The sequence below is a fragment of the Falco peregrinus genome, chromosome Z (assembly GCF_023634155.1).
Source record: "Falco peregrinus isolate bFalPer1 chromosome Z, bFalPer1.pri, whole genome shotgun sequence".
NCBI classification, from domain to species: Eukaryota; Metazoa; Chordata; class Aves; order Falconiformes; family Falconidae; genus Falco; species Falco peregrinus.
The window spans coordinates 20,784,835-20,805,428 of NC_073739.1; the positions used below are offsets into that span (position 1 = coordinate 20,784,835).

General features: G+C 37.6%; 1 protein-coding gene across 1 annotated transcript in view; it reads left to right on the forward strand.

Moving 5' to 3' along the window:
- PRDM6 (PR/SET domain 6) overlaps nt 1-14,988 on the forward strand; it is a 78,940-nt gene extending 63,952 nt beyond the window's left edge. Inside the window, exons 6-7 of the mRNA XM_005242525.3 lie at nt 3,863-4,039; nt 10,773-14,988. Coding sequence (XP_005242582.3) covers nt 3,863-4,039; nt 10,773-10,887 — 292 coding nt within the window. The 3' untranslated portion in view covers nt 10,888-14,988. The remainder of the gene's footprint in view (nt 1-3,862; nt 4,040-10,772) is intronic.
- The last annotated feature ends 5,606 nt before the right edge of the window (nt 14,989-20,594 follow it).

A 20,594-nucleotide genomic window follows, 5' to 3' on the forward strand; every position in this document is an offset into this window, starting at 1 on the left:
GTTGTTATCCTTTAGCATGCTTTGTACATGTTAAAAGATCCCCTGCACAAAGCCCGAGCTTTGGTGAGGTTCTATAAGCTTCACAGGGAATGTTGGTTTTGTACTGGTCCTACACATAATGTAGTTTCACACAGAAAAAAAAAACAAAACCAGCTACAAAAGTGAGAAAACTAAGATGTAAAGAGACATCACCAGACAGCAAAATAATTTGACAGACTAGGGAGTATAATGTATTCTTGACTGGTTTCACTTTGAAAATGTAACATGAAAAACTTGGAAAAGGTCAAAATCTAAATAACTATAAAACTTGAAAACTATGACATTACAGTCACTCCTTTCTGAATTTCACTTTAAATGACCTGTGTTCCTATTGTGGGCCACCATATAATCAGGGACTGCAAGATTAGGGTCTCTAGAAAAAGGTAGTGGACTCTGTAGTTTAGTAAACCTAGGTAGCTGATTGATGGGCTAATGACATCAGGATGGTTTTACTAACAGGAGAATTTGCTTCTAGGTAAGTAGATTTCCTTCCTTTAAGCTCAGACAGGAGGACAGAGAACTAGAAAAATACGTAGCTAGGGGTTTAATGAAAAACATTAGAACTGCTTTTGATGGCTGTCAGCACATCATTCTCATCTGCACACTGCCATACAACAATTTAGCCATTCTTAAATGTAACTTAAAAATACTATAGGAGAAGATTTTGATCAGGCTTGATTTACATCTGGAAGGGCCTACAAGATACCTTGTAGGTAATGCACTGATGAAGACATTCAAAACTATGTTGTTCCTGCTACATGATAACCAGAGAACAAATTTTTATAGAAAAGAAAGTATTTCTTCAGATAGTCAGCATATACTTTGAGGCCCTGGTACAACTGTTTCATCAAACTGATTACTTTCATACTTGCAAATCTGCCTGTACATTTGCAAAGGAATATTTTAGTTATGTAGGCTTTCACATGTGGAGTGACTGACATGCGTTTTGTTTGAACATTATTTTCTGGAGCATCAACACACCCCTGGGCTGTGAAACAGAAATGCTTATGTTTTCATGGATTCCTTGAAGCTCAAGGAGGTACAATATGTTCTCAGTTATTCCAGTGGAAATGAGTTTTTCTGGGCTGGGACTGCATTCAGCCTAGCAGCACATCTTTGAAAATACACCCTATGAAGACCACAGTTTTTGTCACTATGTCCCTGTCCCTTCTGTCTGCCAACCTCTGCTATAAAGAGGTCACCATCTTAATTCAGTGTCCCAGTGCAGACCAAAGTGACGACAGAAGACACAACTGCTACATCAAAGGGAGGCCCACTCTGTCCATGTCAATGTACCCACTGAACCGAGCATTGCTCATGTTCAGTCCTTCTGCACCACTTTCATTTTTTTTTAAAAACAGCATATTGATTTTATTTTCTGCCAAGAAAAATTTCTAAGCCCAGTAAAATGGTTGCTAGAGAACAAAATGACAACTTTTATACTTATTGAATGACTTTGTTTTTGCTCTTGCAAAAGATAGTAGTATCCGCAAGTTGTCAAACTTTGACGTATTTTAATCTGCAGTTGTGCAAATCAGATACAGCATTTTAAGATTGTTATAGTATTTCAATGTATTTATAACTTTTATTTTTAGAATTAGCTTTGTTTAATGTGTGCCATGTATCTAGCTTGAAAAAATTACTTATTCTGTCCATTTTAGTATTACTCATAATCTTCTCTATAAACTGGAGAAACACATCCCCTGCAGGGAGGAGGGTGACTTTTGTAATGGTTGTTCTCCAAAGATATGGGTGAAAGGAAAGCATACAGGCAAAGTGGTCTAACAATAGGTGATTTTTTACAGGGCTCTTTTTCTTGAGCATTAGCCAGTGAAATGTATTCTGAGTACTTATATTAATATCCTTTGTAAACAAGAAATTTGTTTTTGGGCCAGTGCAGAGGGTAAAAACCTTTTACTTGGCATCACAGTGCTCAGTTATAACTCGTTTGGAATTGTGACTGGATACAAGTTACAGTGTGACTTTTCACTGCGTGAAATTAATCACATTGACTGTTAAAAAATAAAAGATTAATTGGTTTTATGTAGTGTTGTATCATTTATTGTGGTAGCTGTTAAAAATAGATAACCAGAGGCTAATAGATGTTAATGGTCCCTTTCACTATTAAAAAATCAATGTTTCTTGGATACAGAATATCTTAATGTGTTCTTTTTGCTTGAAAGTGTTTGATTTGGAAATACCCAAACAAATAGGCCTGCATTCACAACTCATCTTAGTTTTACCAGCTCTTGAATTTTCATGTCAAGATTGATAAATATTTTCTGTGCAAATTAATTGTGCACTTCAAGAAAGGAGAATACTGGGCATGCTACTACTTGTCATCCAATAAGAGAAACAGATATTCAGTGTTTCTGTTTTTTTTTCTTAAAATATTAATTTACATATATTAATATTTTTAATGGCCACATCATCTAGGTTAAGTAACCCTTCTACAGCTTTTATATATTTTTTTCAAACTTGTTGAAAAGTAGTTAGATTTTCAAATGTAAGTAATTAAAATTGTAAGCTATTGAGTTATTGACCAATACTGAGCTATTAATCAAGCTAAAAAATTCTACAATCAGGGTTCAGTGCTCTGAAGCACTGTAAAATAATAGTATTTGTGCTCAGTGATGCAAGTAACCACAATTAAGCAGTTCACTTGATAAATGAGATAGTTCACTTTATTTTGCACTTAATTGAATTGTACATGCTTGGTCACCATCGTCTCGTTCCCTTTAGTTTTGGTTTCTAGCCATTTAAACATACACATTTATAAAGAGAGAGCAATTAAGTTGGTGTTGGCCATTTGCTCTAGAAGTGCAGACATCATGAGAATGTCGTGCAGGGTAAAAATCATTAATATCCCTCCTGAAAATTCTGATGAGCATGTAGGACTGCCACTAACTTAAATCAAATGTGAAAAGGAAAAAAACCCCTGTAGGATGTTGATATGAAATCACTTTTACCAAAGAGAAATATACAGGTGTTGTTTCTCCATATATTATTTCAGTTAGCAATGGTATTTGCATTTTAGCAGTCCTGTCTCACCTTGCTGTCTTGTATCCTTTTATTTCTATGTTTACAGTCTGTTTGTTATGATTTTGAATTTGTAATATATCAGTCAGTTTTGTTTGTTTGTTACATTTGTTTTTAACAAACTGTGTTGTTGAAAACCTAAGCTGTGGGTTTCATTTCAAGATCACAGAAAAAGGCATTTTCAATCTGGATGGGAGAACTGTGTTAATTAAATGCAAATATTTTCAATAGCAGTAAGAAAACAGAAAGATAATTGTAAAACGATGGTTATTTTTTGCAATGTCTCTTGTTGAAAGAGGTGATGTCAAAAAACCTAGATTCCTCCAAAGCAACATGAATAATTTAATTACAAATGGTCACAGAATCCACCTAGGATATAGGTATGACAATCAGATGTGCATTTGTAGCTAAGACTGTAGCTGGCATCAACAGACAGAGAACTTCATGCGTCTTTTAGCTCCGATGGGTAAGAAGTTTTTGGTGACTAAGGAGTATCACACTGAGCTTGGGAGAAATAGGGCATGTGTATGATGTGTAGTGCGGGCTCACTAGCTTGCTGAATTATGTTTTGTGGGACTCTCAGTCAATTCCTGCGCAAGCATTTTACATTTCCTAAAGAGATCATGAAGTTTCGGGTGTGTGTCTCCCAAGAAAACCCCGGAGAAGTGCACCCCGCAGTTCTTTTTGGAAGTTACTTGGAATTCCAGATGTTCCTGCCAATATGTTTTCCCGCTTATGTCAATAGAAAGTGCTGATGGCATGGTGTTTTTCTTTCCCACTGCAGGCCCTACCAGTGTGGTCACTGCTCCCAGTCTTTCTCACAACCTTCAGAGCTGAGAAACCATGTAGTCACGCACTCCAGCGACAGGCCTTTCAAGTGTGGCTACTGTGGTCGTGCCTTTGCTGGTGCCACAACACTCAACAACCACATCCGGACGCACACTGGGGAAAAGCCCTTCAAGTAAGTACTTGAAGCTGCTGGCCTTCACCAGCTGAGATTAGAGGGGGAAATGCATCACTGCTGTTCTCGAGCATCACTGCTTCATACCAACACGCAGAGGGGTTCCCTTGAAAGCCAAGGTCAAACCACCAGATAAAACCGTTAGTGGTGTGGTTAAAATCAGAATTAAACCAGGCTTGGTTTTGGGTGCTTTGCGAGCCCTGAGCAATTTTCTGTCCTATGATGACAACTTGATAGTTTTAATTCAGTGTTATCTTCTGCTGCTGTTGACAGAGAACCATAGCTGAAAATACACTCAAGACTGGGACAAGCTATGCTGTAAAAACATTAATATGATTCTTTGATGTCTGCATGCTAAGGTAGATGGAGCTTCACATAAAAGCTAATTTGGGTCTGGTTAAATGTGGGGGAGGAATGTGCATTTTTTTTAGTCTTAGAATCACTGCATAGAAAATGCAGCTCTAGCTTGTGGCATAAGTTTGGTGAGATCATAATAATAAATGAATAGTGTTCAACTGTCTGAGATACAAGAAAAAAAAAGTCGTCACCTGGTCAAGATGTTTTTTAATTAAACAGATGCTGCTTATTTCTGCAGTTTCTGTTTACTGACATTAAAGCCAAGCACACATCTGAGTCTCAGAAATTTTCCCTCTATGCTCACCTCCAGCCATAACACAGCTGATCCAGGTGGATTTTACCTTCTGTTGTGCAAGACGCTGCCTACTTAACAGGAGGTGTTCTGCAAGACAGAGTACAAGTTTTCCATATTTGTGTCTGTGTCTTTGCTGAACTGACAGGCATGAATGTTACGGATATCATACCTGGAACAATCCCACTTTGAAAGAAAAAAGGTGATTTATTGATATCAATGTATAATGTATTGATATAACTTCTTTTGGAAGGAATGGGAGTAATATAGAATAAGGTGTACATCTCTCCCTCTTCTCCAAGGACTGTCTGTCCTCTGTCTACTTTTCTCCATTTGTCTTTCTTTTCTGCTTTTGCCGTACTGTGCTCTCGGTCTGCTTAATGTAAGAGAGCTCAGCCATGGGGGCTGTCAGAACCCCTCATAACAAGCTCAGTAGAGATACCGGTAGGGATACTTTGCCTCCATATATGGATGAAAGGAAGCATGGCCTCCATACATGCCTCTGCTGGGGGCAAGGGGACACAGCCAGGAGCCAAACACTGAATATCCAATACAGAAGAACTTGCATGCCAGAAATCATAGCTAGGTTAGTGCTGTAGGTGGCAAAATGTGGAAACTGAGAGCATCTAAACATCGACTCCTCTAGAGTCAGTCTGTTGGATGCTCAGAGCCCATAGAAAGTGAGCCAAAAATAGTGTGAGCAATCAGATTGATTTTATCTAGTTGCTGTGTAAATAGATTTTAGTAATTAATGGAAGAGGTTTCCGGGTCAAAATGGAAAATAGATTTCTTTTAATGTTAAGGTGTTACTTATGTGTAACCTTGTTGACTCCACTTAATTTTTTTCCTTAACATCCTGTTTTTGTCATGTTTCCAATAGATCTGCTATTTTGCCCCATTTAGAGTCATTATTTTTCCCCTTTGGTTTGGTAATTTTTTTCCCCTTTTCCAAAATGGTCTTGACTACAGCACAATTTCATTTGTGAAAGGGCTCTAATGTATGTTCTACAATTAACCAGGGTCTGGGATTTGTTTGTTTGTTTTGCCCTGCTTATGCAGAAGTATTAAAGTATTCTGGGATGTACCTGCCCATTCCAAAGCTGCAGGGCAGAGCAACAGAAAATGGGGGTACTTCGTACTGCTTCTTTGTAATGTATGACATAATTTCATTCTTGTCAGATTTTTATTTAGTTTATTCCTTAAAATCAAGAAACAGTAGTGCCAGTTTCTCTCTGGAAGACTTGAAGTACTTGCAGTAAGCGGACTAGTAATTTCACATGAAGCTAAAACTGGAGCTGCAGATCTTCCCATCCCTGCTAGTCAGATACGGGGACACATTCACCCTGATCCTGCAAGCTGTTTAAAAGGGTAGATTTGCCTCCCATGCAGGACTGCTTGCATTTGAGAGAGGAAGGACAGAAAATGTATCCAGACATTGATTCACCTTCTCTGCTGGAGGAAAAAAAGAGATAGCTGCAGCTCGTCTTGATGTCTCATCACCATTTAGATCCTCCTTTGAAAAGGAAGGGTCCAAGACACGGTATGAAGTAAGCTTAGGAAAAAAACCTCAACAAGTTCCAGTAGACAAAAGCCATAAATGGGACAAACAAGATTTCTGTCTCTTGATCATGTGATTCAGGTTTTAAATGTTAATTTACAAAGGGATTTTGAGTGTACGCTTACCAAAAAAAAGTGCAAAACAGAAAAGTCCTTTGAGACAGGGTTTCTGTATGTCAGAATTCTGTTGAATAATATTTGTACTATTAGCAAGAACAACCGTGTATAGATAGTGCTACACTACTTAAATTCTAGCTAAGTTATTTTAAAAATAACAGCAGTGATTTTAAAGGTATTACTAAGTTCTATTTCATAGGTGAAAATGGGCAGTCAACTGGACGGTTAACTTGCATCAACTGTGAATGCAATTTCATTATTTCTAATGCAGTAAGGCAGTTATGTTTGTAAGTGGTATTTGGACAGATTACAGTGTGCATGGATTAAGCAGGCAATGTCAATCACTAGTCAGAAGGTGTTTGGAAAATGGTGAACGTAAGGTGACAATATTTTAAAATATTTCAAACTGATTGTTATTTAAGAGGAAGTCTGTGATTGGTTAGAAAGCTTTTGCTGTGAGAAGGTGTTCTTTGTAGGTCCTATGTAACTTTGGATGTGTGGTGGAAGAATTTTCTATTTGCTTTTCATTAGAGATAACAATGCTAAGTGAGGTTATCTTTAGTCAGAGCTTTAGCTGCATTGCCTGGACTGCAGGTCCAGTTAGAAGGGATTTCTTTTCATGTCATCACAAGCTATCAAGTCAGCCTCACCACTGTAAAGTTTTTGTGTATTCTTATCTTACTGAAGTCTCCAGTATGGCTGCTAGTCTGGGAACAAAGCTTTGGCAAAAAAGAATAGTTAAGGGACTTGCCTGCAGAATCAGGGTTGTGCAAGCATCAAATATTCAGGAGTTGGCCAAAAAGAGTTAGAGGAAAGGTTATTTCAGATTGGAATAACCCATGTGTTTTCCATTGTTTCTTACTGAAATGCAAAACTGGTGAAAATCCATTTCAGGTTGAATATAGATGTTGTATATGCAGTGACATCTCAACTTTGTCATCTTTTTTTTGTTTGTTTGTTTGCTTGTTTTGGTCTTTAATTTTTTTTTTAACTCTTTCAAATAAAATTTAGTGTTAAATGTAGCTTTTGAATGAAATGTTAAAATGTTTATTTTGAAAATACCAAATGAAGACATTTTTTCCTAGAATAGACCCTCAGCATTTTCTTCACCCGAAACCTTTCACAGAGGTTGGCATGAAGAGTTTTGTTTACAACTCCTACCCAAGCAAATCGCATAGGGAAACCTTGTGACAGAATGAAGTCTTGTGTTTGATGAGGTTGAATGATGTAGTACAACATTGCTCCTTACAATTAAAATGAAGGCACAGACACACTGTAAAAAAGGATAACATGGATCCAGTTTTCACTGATGGCATCTAATAGTGTTAGGACTTTTAAATTGCTTCTTTGTATCTACATTGTGTCAGGGGCTGTTTAAATTACTCTCAAATGCCATCAGATCACTTAAGTGGAAATTAAGTGGTCTGTCAGTTAATAGGTATTGTTATTGCCAATACTTGTATCTATACTTGAGGTTTAACCAAAAATGTGATGTATGTCTAATAGCCAGGCTTGGACTCAGCCCCATGATTACTTTGTGAGTGGCTGCATGAGAGGTGGGCTCTTTTTTTGCCTTTCTGACTGTTTTGCTACTATTCAACCTTCCAATCCAACATTAAACACGTTTGTAGCATAGCAACATGCACACAAAAACATGCACGCACAGGCTCACCGGTCTCACAGACACATGTCATTGTAGTGATTGTTATTCTATGACAGGCTGGAAAAGGATGATTGATAGAGGGAGAGAATACACCATAATTCAAAAGAAAAAATATTTCTGCTTTTTTTGCCATTCCTACCTACTGTGAGATAGTTACAATGACTCTATGACACTGTTATCTTCACCTTTCCTATCAGTTTGTATCCGGCAACAGCTTCTCTGGACCATATTGAAAAGAGGAGTCAGGGGCCAAATACAGGTTCCTGCCTGTAAGCCAGGTACTTATACATCCAAAACTGTAGTCCTGAAAACACCATTGCAAGTGCCTAGAAAGTACAAAGCACCTTGGGTACTATCTGAAGGTTACCTGGGTATATGAGGAAGCCAGGGGAAGTAGGTGCCTTGCCAAAGGTTTTATTCTGAGTTTTGCCAAGGGCTGTACAGTGCAGACAGCATAGCCCAACCAGCAGACATGCTTGGCACCCACATCCCTCCTGTCCAAAGGGTAGGTGCTTGTAGCATGAGATGTATTATTTTCTGGTCTCTCTTTGGCATCCTTCTTTCCTGTGTCTGTATGAAAGTGTCCCAGAACAGCCTGTAGCTGGGAAGTTAGAATATTCTCACAGCAGAAGAAGCCTGTGGATAGAGGACAGGAACTTGCATTGTAAAGAAATACAGTAAGCCTTGCTTTGTGCTTTCAAAAGCAATGCAAGGTGCTGAGTGAATGTGGTGCTCAGGTGTGGCCTCCCAGGCAAGCTCCAGAAAGGTTAAGGAGGCCTTGCACTGCTTCATGGCTAGAGGTTTTAATAAGTAACTCTGTCTTTTGATCACCTTATAGTCTTTCTCAGATTCACATATGGTCCCTAGGCACCCTGATACAGTATATTTATTTCACCAGGCACTTAAAAGTCAGGTGTGGCAACACCTGATTTTGTAGGTTATTTTGCAACCGTACCAGTTACAGCTTGGTTAGGCAAGGACCCAAGCCTCCTATTACTCAGCAAGCAAAGCGCTTGTCTTTGTAGACATCAAAATTACAAAACCATCAAGTTCAAGTAGATGGCAATATCTCATACAGACTAAGTTAACGCCCCAGCCTTAAAATTGATTCTAATGCCTCTGTGATAGATATATATATATATGTATATAAAAATAATACAATAATTTGCAAGTTTGTCAGGCAATGAAAGGTAGTATATTTTGACACACTAATCCAGTAACTAATCAGTTTTCTAATAAACAATCAGCAGTACACTAATGTGTCATCAGCACTTCAGGAGCTCTGGAGAGTGGATGATCTGCACATAGACGTTAATGAATACCCCAAAAATCATTAAGTAATCAATACTTCTGAGTTATTTTCATTGAGCTGATAGGTCTGATACATTAAAGCTGACATTTTACATTTGTCAAGATCACAGTGCAGTTTTTAACAGTGGAACAGGCTGCAAAAATATTCCATGAAAGACAATCAAAGAAACACAACTTCAAAGTGTTGACGTTTTACGATTGGTACAGTAGCTTGGATGAATGACTTTGTAATGTCTGTGCTAAATGTTCCTAAAGCAGAACTTTCTTACTAAAAATTACTAATGTGAAGAACATTCCACAATTATGCATATGTGTAAATATATTTTTTTTTAAGCAGCTAGATCAGTGACAGTTCATTTTCTGTCATTCACATCAGTGAAGAAAGATGAATATGAATTAGCTGAGCCCTTTGTTTTCCCCACTTCTCCTTTGAAAGTGAAGAATTCATCGTAGTGATGCTTTTATGATAATCTTCTTTGAAGATAAAACATTACACAGCACCATTAAATCAAAAGTGGCTTTTGGAGTGAGCGTCATACAAGAAGAATCTGCTGCATCCATGTTTGCGACTCATCAAACACTCCTACCTAGCATTCAGAATGCAAATTAAGAGGGCAGTATTTGGGAGATTCAATACAACAGATTCTCTTTCAGAGCAGGGGTAGGGGATTCATTCCAAGCTAGCAATAACCCCCATCCTATCCCCTCCAAAATTCAGTTGCTTTGTTATTTGTTCACACATTAGTTTTGCTGCTGATTATGGTTCTCTAAAGAGAGGCCAGGGTCGAAAGAAAGACAAAGTAACAGACAAGGAAACAAACACTGGTGACTATTACGAGTTCTTGCTCAACACAAGGATTTCTCAAATAGTGTGGATGTTTTCAGATAGTTAAGTAACCACTAAATCTATGTGCATATTTAAAATGAATGCCACTGCATAGTCAGATCAGATAAACAAAGAATTTTCTCTTGTTCTAGCATTGAATGATTATTGCTTTGTGATTTTTCTTCCTCCAATAGGCAATTGTGGATTTTAAATTACCAGAAGGTGAAATTCTATTTGTCATCAATTTCTCCTAGGGGTTACAGAGCAGAAAACTGCAGACAAGCTGCTTCTTTGATGGCTCACTCCTAAAAATCTCTTTTTGTTCTTTATCTATTTGAACTGACAGTGATCAGAGCTACAGCAGGACAGGCCTCTCTGGAGAAATCACCTTCCCCCTGTCTATTGACAGATTCCTCTGTTCTGAATCAGACAGGCCTTGTCCCATCATAGGCATCAAGGCCTTGGAAGTAGCCACCAATTAAACCTCTTGAGCCAGTAAAATCTGAAGCCACTTTTGAGTGTCTGTTCTGATTAGGCAGGATGAGACAAAGCCCATCACCCCCTCCCAGAGCAGCTCCCTGGTCTCAATTTTCTCTCTTGCCTTCACCAGGTGCGAGAGGTGTGAGAGGAGCTTCACACAAGCCACCCAGCTGAGTCGACACCAGAGGATGCCCAATGAGTGCAAGCCAATAACAGAAAGCACAGAATCAATTGAAGTGGATTAACTGATTGACTGGTTGGAATTAAACTGCAAGGAAAGTCATGATTAAATGTCACGGACACTTAAGCAAAACCAAAGATTTCCTCTGAGCAACTTTCAATCAGTCCCAGAAAACCAAAAGCAGTAATAAAATAAGTAAGATGTTAAGAGATATTGATCCTGGCGTGGAAGTGAGACCAGGAAAGAGATTATTTATTTATGACTAGGGATGAGTCTTATTTCAATTGACAAGTTACTTGGGACTGTTAACATTTCAAGTCCCGCCATGTATTGCTTTAATTCTAAAAGCCTTTATAATTGTTATTTAATGCCAAAGTGAGGAATCTCAAGGGTTCTTCTGCCCATAGTTATGACTGAGAATGCACATGGACTTGTTTATTGTTGCACCTTTTTTTGTAGCATGACTCAAAGGACCCAGGTGTAATCCATACATTTGGCTGGGCTGGGCTAAGTTGATCTTGACATGGCTATAATAGAAATTGCTGTGTGGGATGGGAAGTGATCAAGAGCTATACCTGGGTCAGTGTCAGCCTCCTCAGACCAAAGAGCATTTCATTTCCATAGTCTCATGCCTCACACTGTGTGCACTTTTTCATGCAAGTAGTCTCATTCAACAGCATTGCATTGGCACAGGTATTCTGGGAAAAAAAAAAAGAAAAAAAAAAGAAAAAAAAGGAATGTTGTATATCTGCAAATATGCATTATATAAAGAAGCCAGTAGGAAAACTATGTTAAACTAATAGAGCTCTCATGTTCAGTCTAAGAGCTACAAAAGACAGAGGCCGTAGGAAGTATTTTAAACATTTAAGACTCCAGTCTACATGTAAATTGTATTACGAGGAGCAAAAAACCAAGATGATGCTTTTTGTTTGGGTGACTGATTTAATGGCTTGCTGATTTCTAGGAAAACTGATCAGAAATCCAAGCTGTAGTCCATTGATATTTTTATTTTGTTGGTTTGGATCAAATTAAAAAAGCTCCTGTATTAGATGAAACTTTCAACACACTTGGGCTGAGCTTCAAAACGAAAGCTAAATCTGAACTCAGATACTTTTGTGAATGGCTTGGAGGCTTCATAGTATTCACTTCATGGAAATTTGCCTGGTACAGTCGTGAATGAAAGGAAGCCAAAATATTCCCAACATCAATGTAAAAAGCTCAGATGTTATTACATGGGTTCAATTTAACAATTTCCATATTGGCTTTTTTCAAAGTTTGATCCTTGATGTATTTCAGATTTCATGATTTTTGGCTAATCAAAGAACGGTTTTCACTTTTAGAGACCAGCAGTGTTTGTTTATATTTTGATTGTCTCAATGCTAGAGCTGTAGTTTGATAAAAATCGTAAAAAAAAAAAAATCACAAAAAAAAACAGAAAAACAAAAAAAAAGAAAAAAAAAACCTCAACAAAACAAAAAACCCAAACCAAAAAGAAGAAGCAAAACCTAAGCAGTTCTGAGGTCATGCTATATCATAAGGTAAAACTACAAAATAAATTTGTGGAGATTATGGGGATTAAAACATATTCATTCAGTTTTGTACCAAAACTGAAGTGCTGAGTGGCTCTTAAGGGCTCAGTTGATTATATTAAATATTTTAAAACATTTATGGGGATGATTTTAAATATGTAGAGAATTAAGTATCCAGTTCTGTAAAGGGCTAGAAAGAATCAGCTACAAATTTAGTAACAGGTTCAGACCATTTATGAATTCTGCAAAGCTCAAGCAGAAAAAGAACATACAGTAAAACTCAAATACATTTAAAAGGAATTTAAACACTAAGACATCCTTACTTCAGGGTGTTCATTTATTATATTACAGAAACTATACTGCAGAATCTGGAGTTTCCAAAGCTTTGCAGGGGATTACTTCAGGAGTTACTGTATTTGTGTTTGGCCATTAAAATGTAAAACATTGTGGGGAAAAAGATTTTTTGTCATTGTTCTAGCAAGTACCAGATTATTTTATAAAGAGGCTTTGGCCCTGTGAGTTTTTCAGCTCTGTTTCTCAGTGCAGAGATATGGGGAGTGAGCAATTCTGTTGTCACTTGCCCGATTTTATCCTCCAAACTATGGGAAATTTGTAGCTACTATATAAATGTGTTTGTTTGTTTTAGATTCAAAGAAGCATAGGAAGCTGGATAGGAAGAACTGTGACTATTTGAACATTGTTTTGTTCCTAGCAAGGCTAATTAAACAGAAAAAAAAATAATCTGATCTTAAACCTTTCAGACCTTCACACCTGGCGGTTCATACCTTCCCTTATTTTAGAGACTTAATGTAAAGTAACGTCCTGGTGGGGCAAGATTTTGGTTAACATTTGAACAGCAGGTGTAGATCATTTCTGCAAGCAAATAGATATTCTCACACACACACACACAAAAAAAAAGCAGAAATTTATCAATAAAGTAAGTGGGAAAGGAGGTATGTCACGCTCTGAAAAGCAAATGTGAGCTATCTGTTATATCACTGACTTGTGCTGGTGCATTATCTAACTGTGCTTTCCTGTTCAGGGATGTAGTTAGTGGTAGTGCAAAGCACTCAGCCTCTTGCAGAAAGGGATTTGTATTTGAATTCTATAAAGCAAATAGCACATAGGTATGTGCTTACAGATACTGCAAGTTCCCTGCTGAATATAGATAGGCTTACTCATGTGTTTTTAATTAAACATGTGTCTAAATATTCTCCTGAATGGTCATGAAGCAAAGACCAATTATTTCAAGACTATACTGGATTTTTTAAAAAATGCACCAGGGTAAGATTTCTACAGAACTTAGTTTTTTTCTTCCAAATAATTCTTGTGTAAATCACTATGTTGTTCCAGATGCCTAAGCACAATTTCAGTTATATTTTATAAATGGCACTTTCACAACAGATTTGGCAGCATGCAAAAGCAATTCAGTGAAAACCCATGATTTCATAGTGGAGTTTTCTCGAGTACAACATTTGGCATTCTGTTACAAAACAGCAAAAGTAAAACTAACCTGGACAAGCTAAAATACATCCCAGGTTTGGACTAAACAGAATCTAGTACCTATCTGCACTTCCCAAATGCTGAGTGAGTTTCTGTTCATGTATTGACAGAACAACCGTACATTTAGGTCTATTATGAATACAGTATGTGTTTGCACACAGTAAACTGAAGCAGTAAGTGTAGTACAATTATATTTAAATGTAGTGATTATGTGCCTGCCATTTCAGAATTTCTGAAGCACTTGGCATGTCTGTTTTGTAGTCTGGTAAATAAATACAAGCTTTTTTTAATTTTTTTGTCCAACCCTGAACATGTTGGAAGTCATATTTAAAAATTGTGCCTAGTTCTGATTTTTCTTTCCAGTGTGGAATTAAATTTTATATGTTCATAGAGTTATTCCTTTCAGAAAGACATTAGGTCCTTTATGAACCTGCAGTTATAGATCCCAGATATGATCTTTTTTAAAACAATTTGATTGTCTTCCCATGAAAGAAAGCTGACTTGTGAATAATGTAATAATTACAGTAAATTACATGCTAGAAACTTACAAGCAATGATGTGTATATCTTTTCTTTTGGTAACATCATCTCTCCTTTTAATTACTATTTATTATTTGTATGGTGTCATTACATTATGTGATGCTGTCTTATAGCTGACAAAATGATGTGATTTCAGACAAATATGTGAAGGTCCAAAAGTAAGTCCTTATTGCTTTTAAAAGTCATCAATTGCTATGAGTTTTTAAAAAAATTACAATTAGACCACTCTTCTGTTCCATCCAAATCCTTTCTGTGCATAAGATTCCAGAAAATAAGTTATTCTCGGACTGCATGAGGTCTTTTTTTAATATATTTTGTCTAGATTTTTGAAGTTTTGACATCATCAAGCCAATCTGAAAAAGTGCATAAATCCACCCAATAGATGTAAAGTATGCTGAAGGGGTCCTCTGTTGTAATAAAAATAATAATGACACTGTAATTAGAAAGGTAAACAGCTCACTTCCATTTTTTAAACCTCATAAAATTGCATCTTTTTTTACTGCAAAGGACCAATTAAGTCATGCATGTAGCTGTATTCTTGTGATATCAATGTAAAGATTACATTGTGTTTAAATGAAGATAATAGGCACACATTTAAAAAGACAAAGAAATGTAAATATATTTGATTAATAAAACATTTCTATTACCACATGCTAAGCCTTTGTTTTATGTTAAGACTACGTATGGAATTTTGTGCATGCTATGCAGAAAATCTAATATTCTGAAATGGGTGTGCATTGAAGGCAATCTCAAATAATCATGGTGCCTTACTTTTTTCATTAGTTTTCATTACAAGCTTCCGAAAGAGGTTTTCAGCTTGGATTTTGCAAACAGATTTGCAGTCAGAAGACAGTGGGATGAAACAGTTTTCTTTGTGACTGGGTCTTAGTACTCCTGTTGATGTAATGCTGAGGGCACAGTGCAGTCATATACTCAAGCAATTTCTTAGCAATGTTTTGGAATTTGTATGGGTTTATGATGCAAATCCTGTCTTATTGGATGAAGTTTTTCTGTTCTTCATACTAGAGTGTGGGTTTTTTTATGGTTGACGGCCTGAGTCTTGTTTAGTTATCTGAATCCTGATTTACAAGGATCACCATCTAGTGGACTAAGACAGAATTTCAAAACTCCAGTTTGTGTGATGTCTGAGCTCATATTTTAAAAATCATTCTAAAGCCAAATCTAAAAGCACTAACCATGCTCTGCTGCAAGGGACCTTTGGTGCCTTTTTTAACATTATTTCACTGCCATTGTATATGTCAAAGAGCAGTGATTAGTTCACTAAGTCACCCCTTGTTCCACTTGAAAAAGTACCGCTTGAGTATGAGAAAAATATGTCAGTTTCTGTCATTTTTCATGTTATATGACCTTTTACATAAGCACCAGAACCACCATGGTAGAATAATTGTGCAAAACTACTGTACTTGAGAAAATACTCAGGTAAATTGGCCAGCAGACAGCCTGCTGGTTTGCAAGTAGCAGGGATAGTCAATCATTTGAAGCAAGCATCTATACATCCAAGGAAAATTCTTTATAACAAGAAATTGAGTCACACTGTATGAAATTATATTGCCAAACTCACATAATCTGTCATGAGCTAATGAGACACAAATGTCTAAAGGGGTGGCAGGTGGAGAACTCCTTTGGCTGATGGCTCAATCTATTGTATAAAAAGAGTCCCGGGGTCCACCTTGTTGCAACTCTTCAGGTGCATGATTTAGAAGGGGTGAGGCTCAGATCTGATAATATTTTTCTTCTAATTCATTTACTGAGCTTTTTTAAAGCTGGGCTGAGGGCTAGGAGTTTGCTGCCTTCTTACTTTTGTCCCTGTATGTGTTCACTGACATCTGGGGAAGAATCAATCCACTGTTAAAATACAAGTGACCAGCAGAGCAAGACATCATCAGTTTTATTGTTTGGTTGTTGAGGTTTTGTTATCCGAATAAAGTGGACACTTGCTGCCAAACAAATATCTAGAGATCAGCATCGTACAAGCCAATACACACACTACTTAGGTAGCTTCCTTGGCACCACTGAGCATATATCTGCCCGTCAGAACAAGTCCAGTGACTTCTTAACACCCCAAACCTAAGTTATACTTGAACTGATGACACACGGATGTTAGAGCTGCACTCTAGCCTAATCACATTCCCCCAGCCTCAGACTCACTTCTTTTCCTGCTCACTGGACAGTTAACAAAACATTTTGACAGCAAACTTGGTTTTCTCAGCTCCCATGGTTGCAGGGGATCTGATAGTCCTTTGGACCATGCAGGGTGCTTAACATACCCTTTTGTCTGGTGAAATAGAAATGGTGAAATAGAACCAATTTACAACAATGATCGGGTGCCTAAGAATAAGATCTGTACAAGCCAGTGCATTGGATGCAGATTTTGTCTTTCTCCTCAGGACTTACTGGGGGCCATCCTGAGGTAGATCCCTGACCAGCTAGTCAAGAAGTGGCTAAAGGTAACTTCTTCATTGTAAACCTGAATAACCATAAAACCAACTGAGAAGACCACAGATAGCCACAGATGGTTTCCCATGCATGTAAGTAGGGCTCTCAATAAACTAATGCTGTAGAAGGCCTAGATATCCAAACACGACTGGAATTAGTCCACAGACATGGAGAGGGAAGAGGTACATGTAGTCTATCCTAAAAGGGATCAAAATGTTTGCACTCAACTCAGTAGGCCTCACTTTTGAAGACTGCATTGACAAACTATTTTTTTTCCCCAAAAATTTTAATTTTATTACAGGTGACACCCTGAGAGATACACACAGTCTTGGGAAGCTGTGCTAGTGAATCCTAGGCCACCCTTTGCAGCCATAGCTAGATCACTCTAGCTTTCTTCCAAATGTCTTCTTCATCAACCACAACAGAGGAGTCTTACCAGTAGTTCCCCATGGATTTAAACTTTTTCCAATCTTTAGCTTTATCCCCCTCCCATCTTGGCTCTCATCATTTCCATCTATTATACTTTTGTTTTTCTCTTCCCCTCTGACATTACTGCATTCAATCATTCTCCTCATCTCTAGAGTTTCTCCAAATAAGCTTGTAAATGACTAAGGAAAGAACTTTTATTTGTTTATATTGGCACAACAAGTCACAGAAATACTTTTTTTTATATAGTCTCAGCCTCAATAGAATGAGTCAAACTATAATATCATGCAGAGCCTTCAACCTGGAATTTTTTTTTTTTAGGGAGCCAAGAACATTTTGGCCTACAGCACACAGGCTACTTACTAGTGATCAAATATTCTTCTGGAAGCTATTTAACATTTTTTTTTTTCATTAGCCTTTTATTGGGAAAATTGTTTTCTGTTTTTTCCCATGGCATGAAAGGTAGTCAGATAGCCAGCAAATTAAAATTTTCATATAGAAAATACTTTCTACCATGTAAAAACCAATCACAATTAAATGCATGCGCTGACCCATAATTGTAAAGTCTGTATGTTTGAGTCTTTCTTCACTTTCTCTTTTTTTCTTTAAAATATAAAAAGCCAATTTCTTCTGCTTACACATAAGATCTTCAAGAATGGCGGTAATATATTGCTGTAATACTGCACCATAGTTCTGCACAATGAAATGCTGCAGTAGTGTCTGATCAGTCAGTGATAAGAATGCCACGTAACTCCCATCTCAGTTTTTGAAATTGCTTATGTGATGAAGATGTATGTTCCATGAATAGGGAGGCAGATACAACTGGAAACAGTATCTGATTCATTACCACCAGGTTGTTTAACCTGTTTTTTACTTAATGAACTAATGATACAAAGGAGGCTACACTGTTCTTTAATGAGAGGTAAACAGATCTGGGAAGTTTAAGCTATGAAGAAAATTTAGAAGCATAGTGTATGTTTTCCATCTTACTAGGTTTTCTTTGCTTTGTGCTAACAGTAGAGCTCCTAGAGAAGGGTCTTCTTTGAAGTGCACATTTTCAGTAAAGATTTTTCCCTCTCAGAATTTACTGTGTAGAGTAGTAGAGGGCTTGCTTGAACTGGGAAAAAAAAAAAACCCAAAACCAACAAGAAAGATATTTTCCTTCAATAAATCTTAGGAAAAACCCCAAGTCTCCATAAAATGGACTGCTTTGTGCATGATTCCTCTTCTTCAAGAGCTCATTTTCATCCAAAAAGTATTTTGAGAGATGCTTCCTGTCTAGGTCTAATTACTAGAGCAAAAAATTATGACCATTTGTATACTACAAATGATGGCTCTCCGTAGTGTCTAATGGTTGGTTCTTCTGTGTAATCATCCTAGTAACATTGCTGCTTTTTAAATTATCACTTTACTTTTTACGTGGCTGCAAAGATTATCTATCTCTTTCAGTCCTGCATGGTCATATGGTCTTAATTCACCCCAAGTCAGGTCCTAATGAAGGTACTGCATTGTGCAGTTTATCATATGTGTTAACAAGTCATACTATAGATTGTGGAAGAATTTTAAGCCATGTGTAGCTTTTCTCTTCTGTCCCTTTAGTTTGTTGGTACCATTCTGGTTCAGGATTTTCCTGTGTTGAATAGGGTTGCTGGCTAACTCCCTTGCTGCCAGCAGCCTAAGTACGAGGGTGCTTTGCCCGCAAAACCCCATGGCAGACTCATGGCTACTTCAATACGCTTCTGGTTTGCCTTCAGATGTAAAACTTCCCAGATCTGCTTCCATCCCAGTAAAGGACAGCATAGCTTCCTTTCTGTTATTAGCTCATTAACTAAGAACAAGTTAAGCAACCCCATGGTAATGATCCAGATGTTGGTTTCAGTTTTATCTGCCTAGTTCTTGCTTTTTGTTGGGATGTTTATCGTCATTGAAACCATATATTTCAGAAACTGCAGAAGAGAAAGAGAATCCGCATCACTGTTTACATATGGTTAATTTTAACTTCTTTGAGCCATAACTTGGTTTGTATACCTCTCAGCTTTGAATGTATCATTAACAGCACAGGTAAAATCACAAGAATCACTACATATTATCAGGTTGAATTAAGATAAAAGCTTTAATAAAATAGCACACCAACTGTATGTTAATATAGTAAAGCCATTAAAAATTATCATTCATTTATGTTAGGGCAAAGCAGAGGTGTCACTATACTGGAAATATTTTTTTAATCCCTGCAAGTTTTACATACGTAGTGAATTAATTGTCTGTCACAGTACCTTGGAGTGATGTCTTAATTTATTTTTTTTTTTTTTGGGGGGTGGGGGTGGAGTGGGGGCAGGGAAGGGGGCTGTTTTCCACAAAATGCTCAACCTATTCAACCTATTTAGTGAGGCTGAGACGATGCAATCTATCCCCAAATCTGTCACAACCATAGCTGTAGTCATTTAAAATAACCAATCCAATCATCCAGCTCTTGATTGTTTGATGTTCTTTCTGGCTTTACACTTTTGATTAAGAGGCTCAGCAAAGAGGTGAAGTTGCAGAATAGCAAAGGGTTCCTTGACCTAAAGAACTTGAAGTCAGCAGGTCACTTATAGTGACTGTGATTTATTGAACAATAAACACAGCCTCACCAAACCCTTTTCTTTCCTCACTGGCCTATTTTTGCAGGCATCATGCTCTCCTTCAGAGGATACATGCAGAGAACTTTCAGAAAGATTATTTGATCTCAGTATCAAATAAAATGTATCTGTGATTGTGCCTAACCATAATAATGTATTTTACTAAACTTATTCTCAGAAATGGGATAATCTAATAACAACAATCCATGCTACTGAAGATTTTTAGCATACTGTCATGGTTGAACCCCTGCTTGTAACCAAGTGCCATGCAGCTGCTTGCTCATTCCTCCTTCACCCAGAGGGATGGGGAGGAGAATTGGAAAGGAATGTAAAACTTGAGGGTTGAGATAAGAACAATTTACTATTGGAATACAATAAAACCAAAAGAACAATAAAAACTCTAATAGTTATAATGAAAAGGAGGAAGAGTGGGAGAAGAATGAATCCAAAGGGAAGGGAGGAAAGGAAACAAGTGATGCACAGCACAACTGCTCACCAACCACTGACCGATGCCCAGCCAGCGCCTGAGCAATGATCAGCAGCCCCAGACATGCCTTCTCCATTTATATACCGAGTATGACATCTCATGGCGTGGAATATCCCTTCGGGCAGCCCAGGCCAGCTGTCCCGGCTGTGTCCCCTCCCAGCTCCCCGTGCCCCCCCAGCCCTCTCGCTGGCCGGGCCTGAGACACTGAGAAG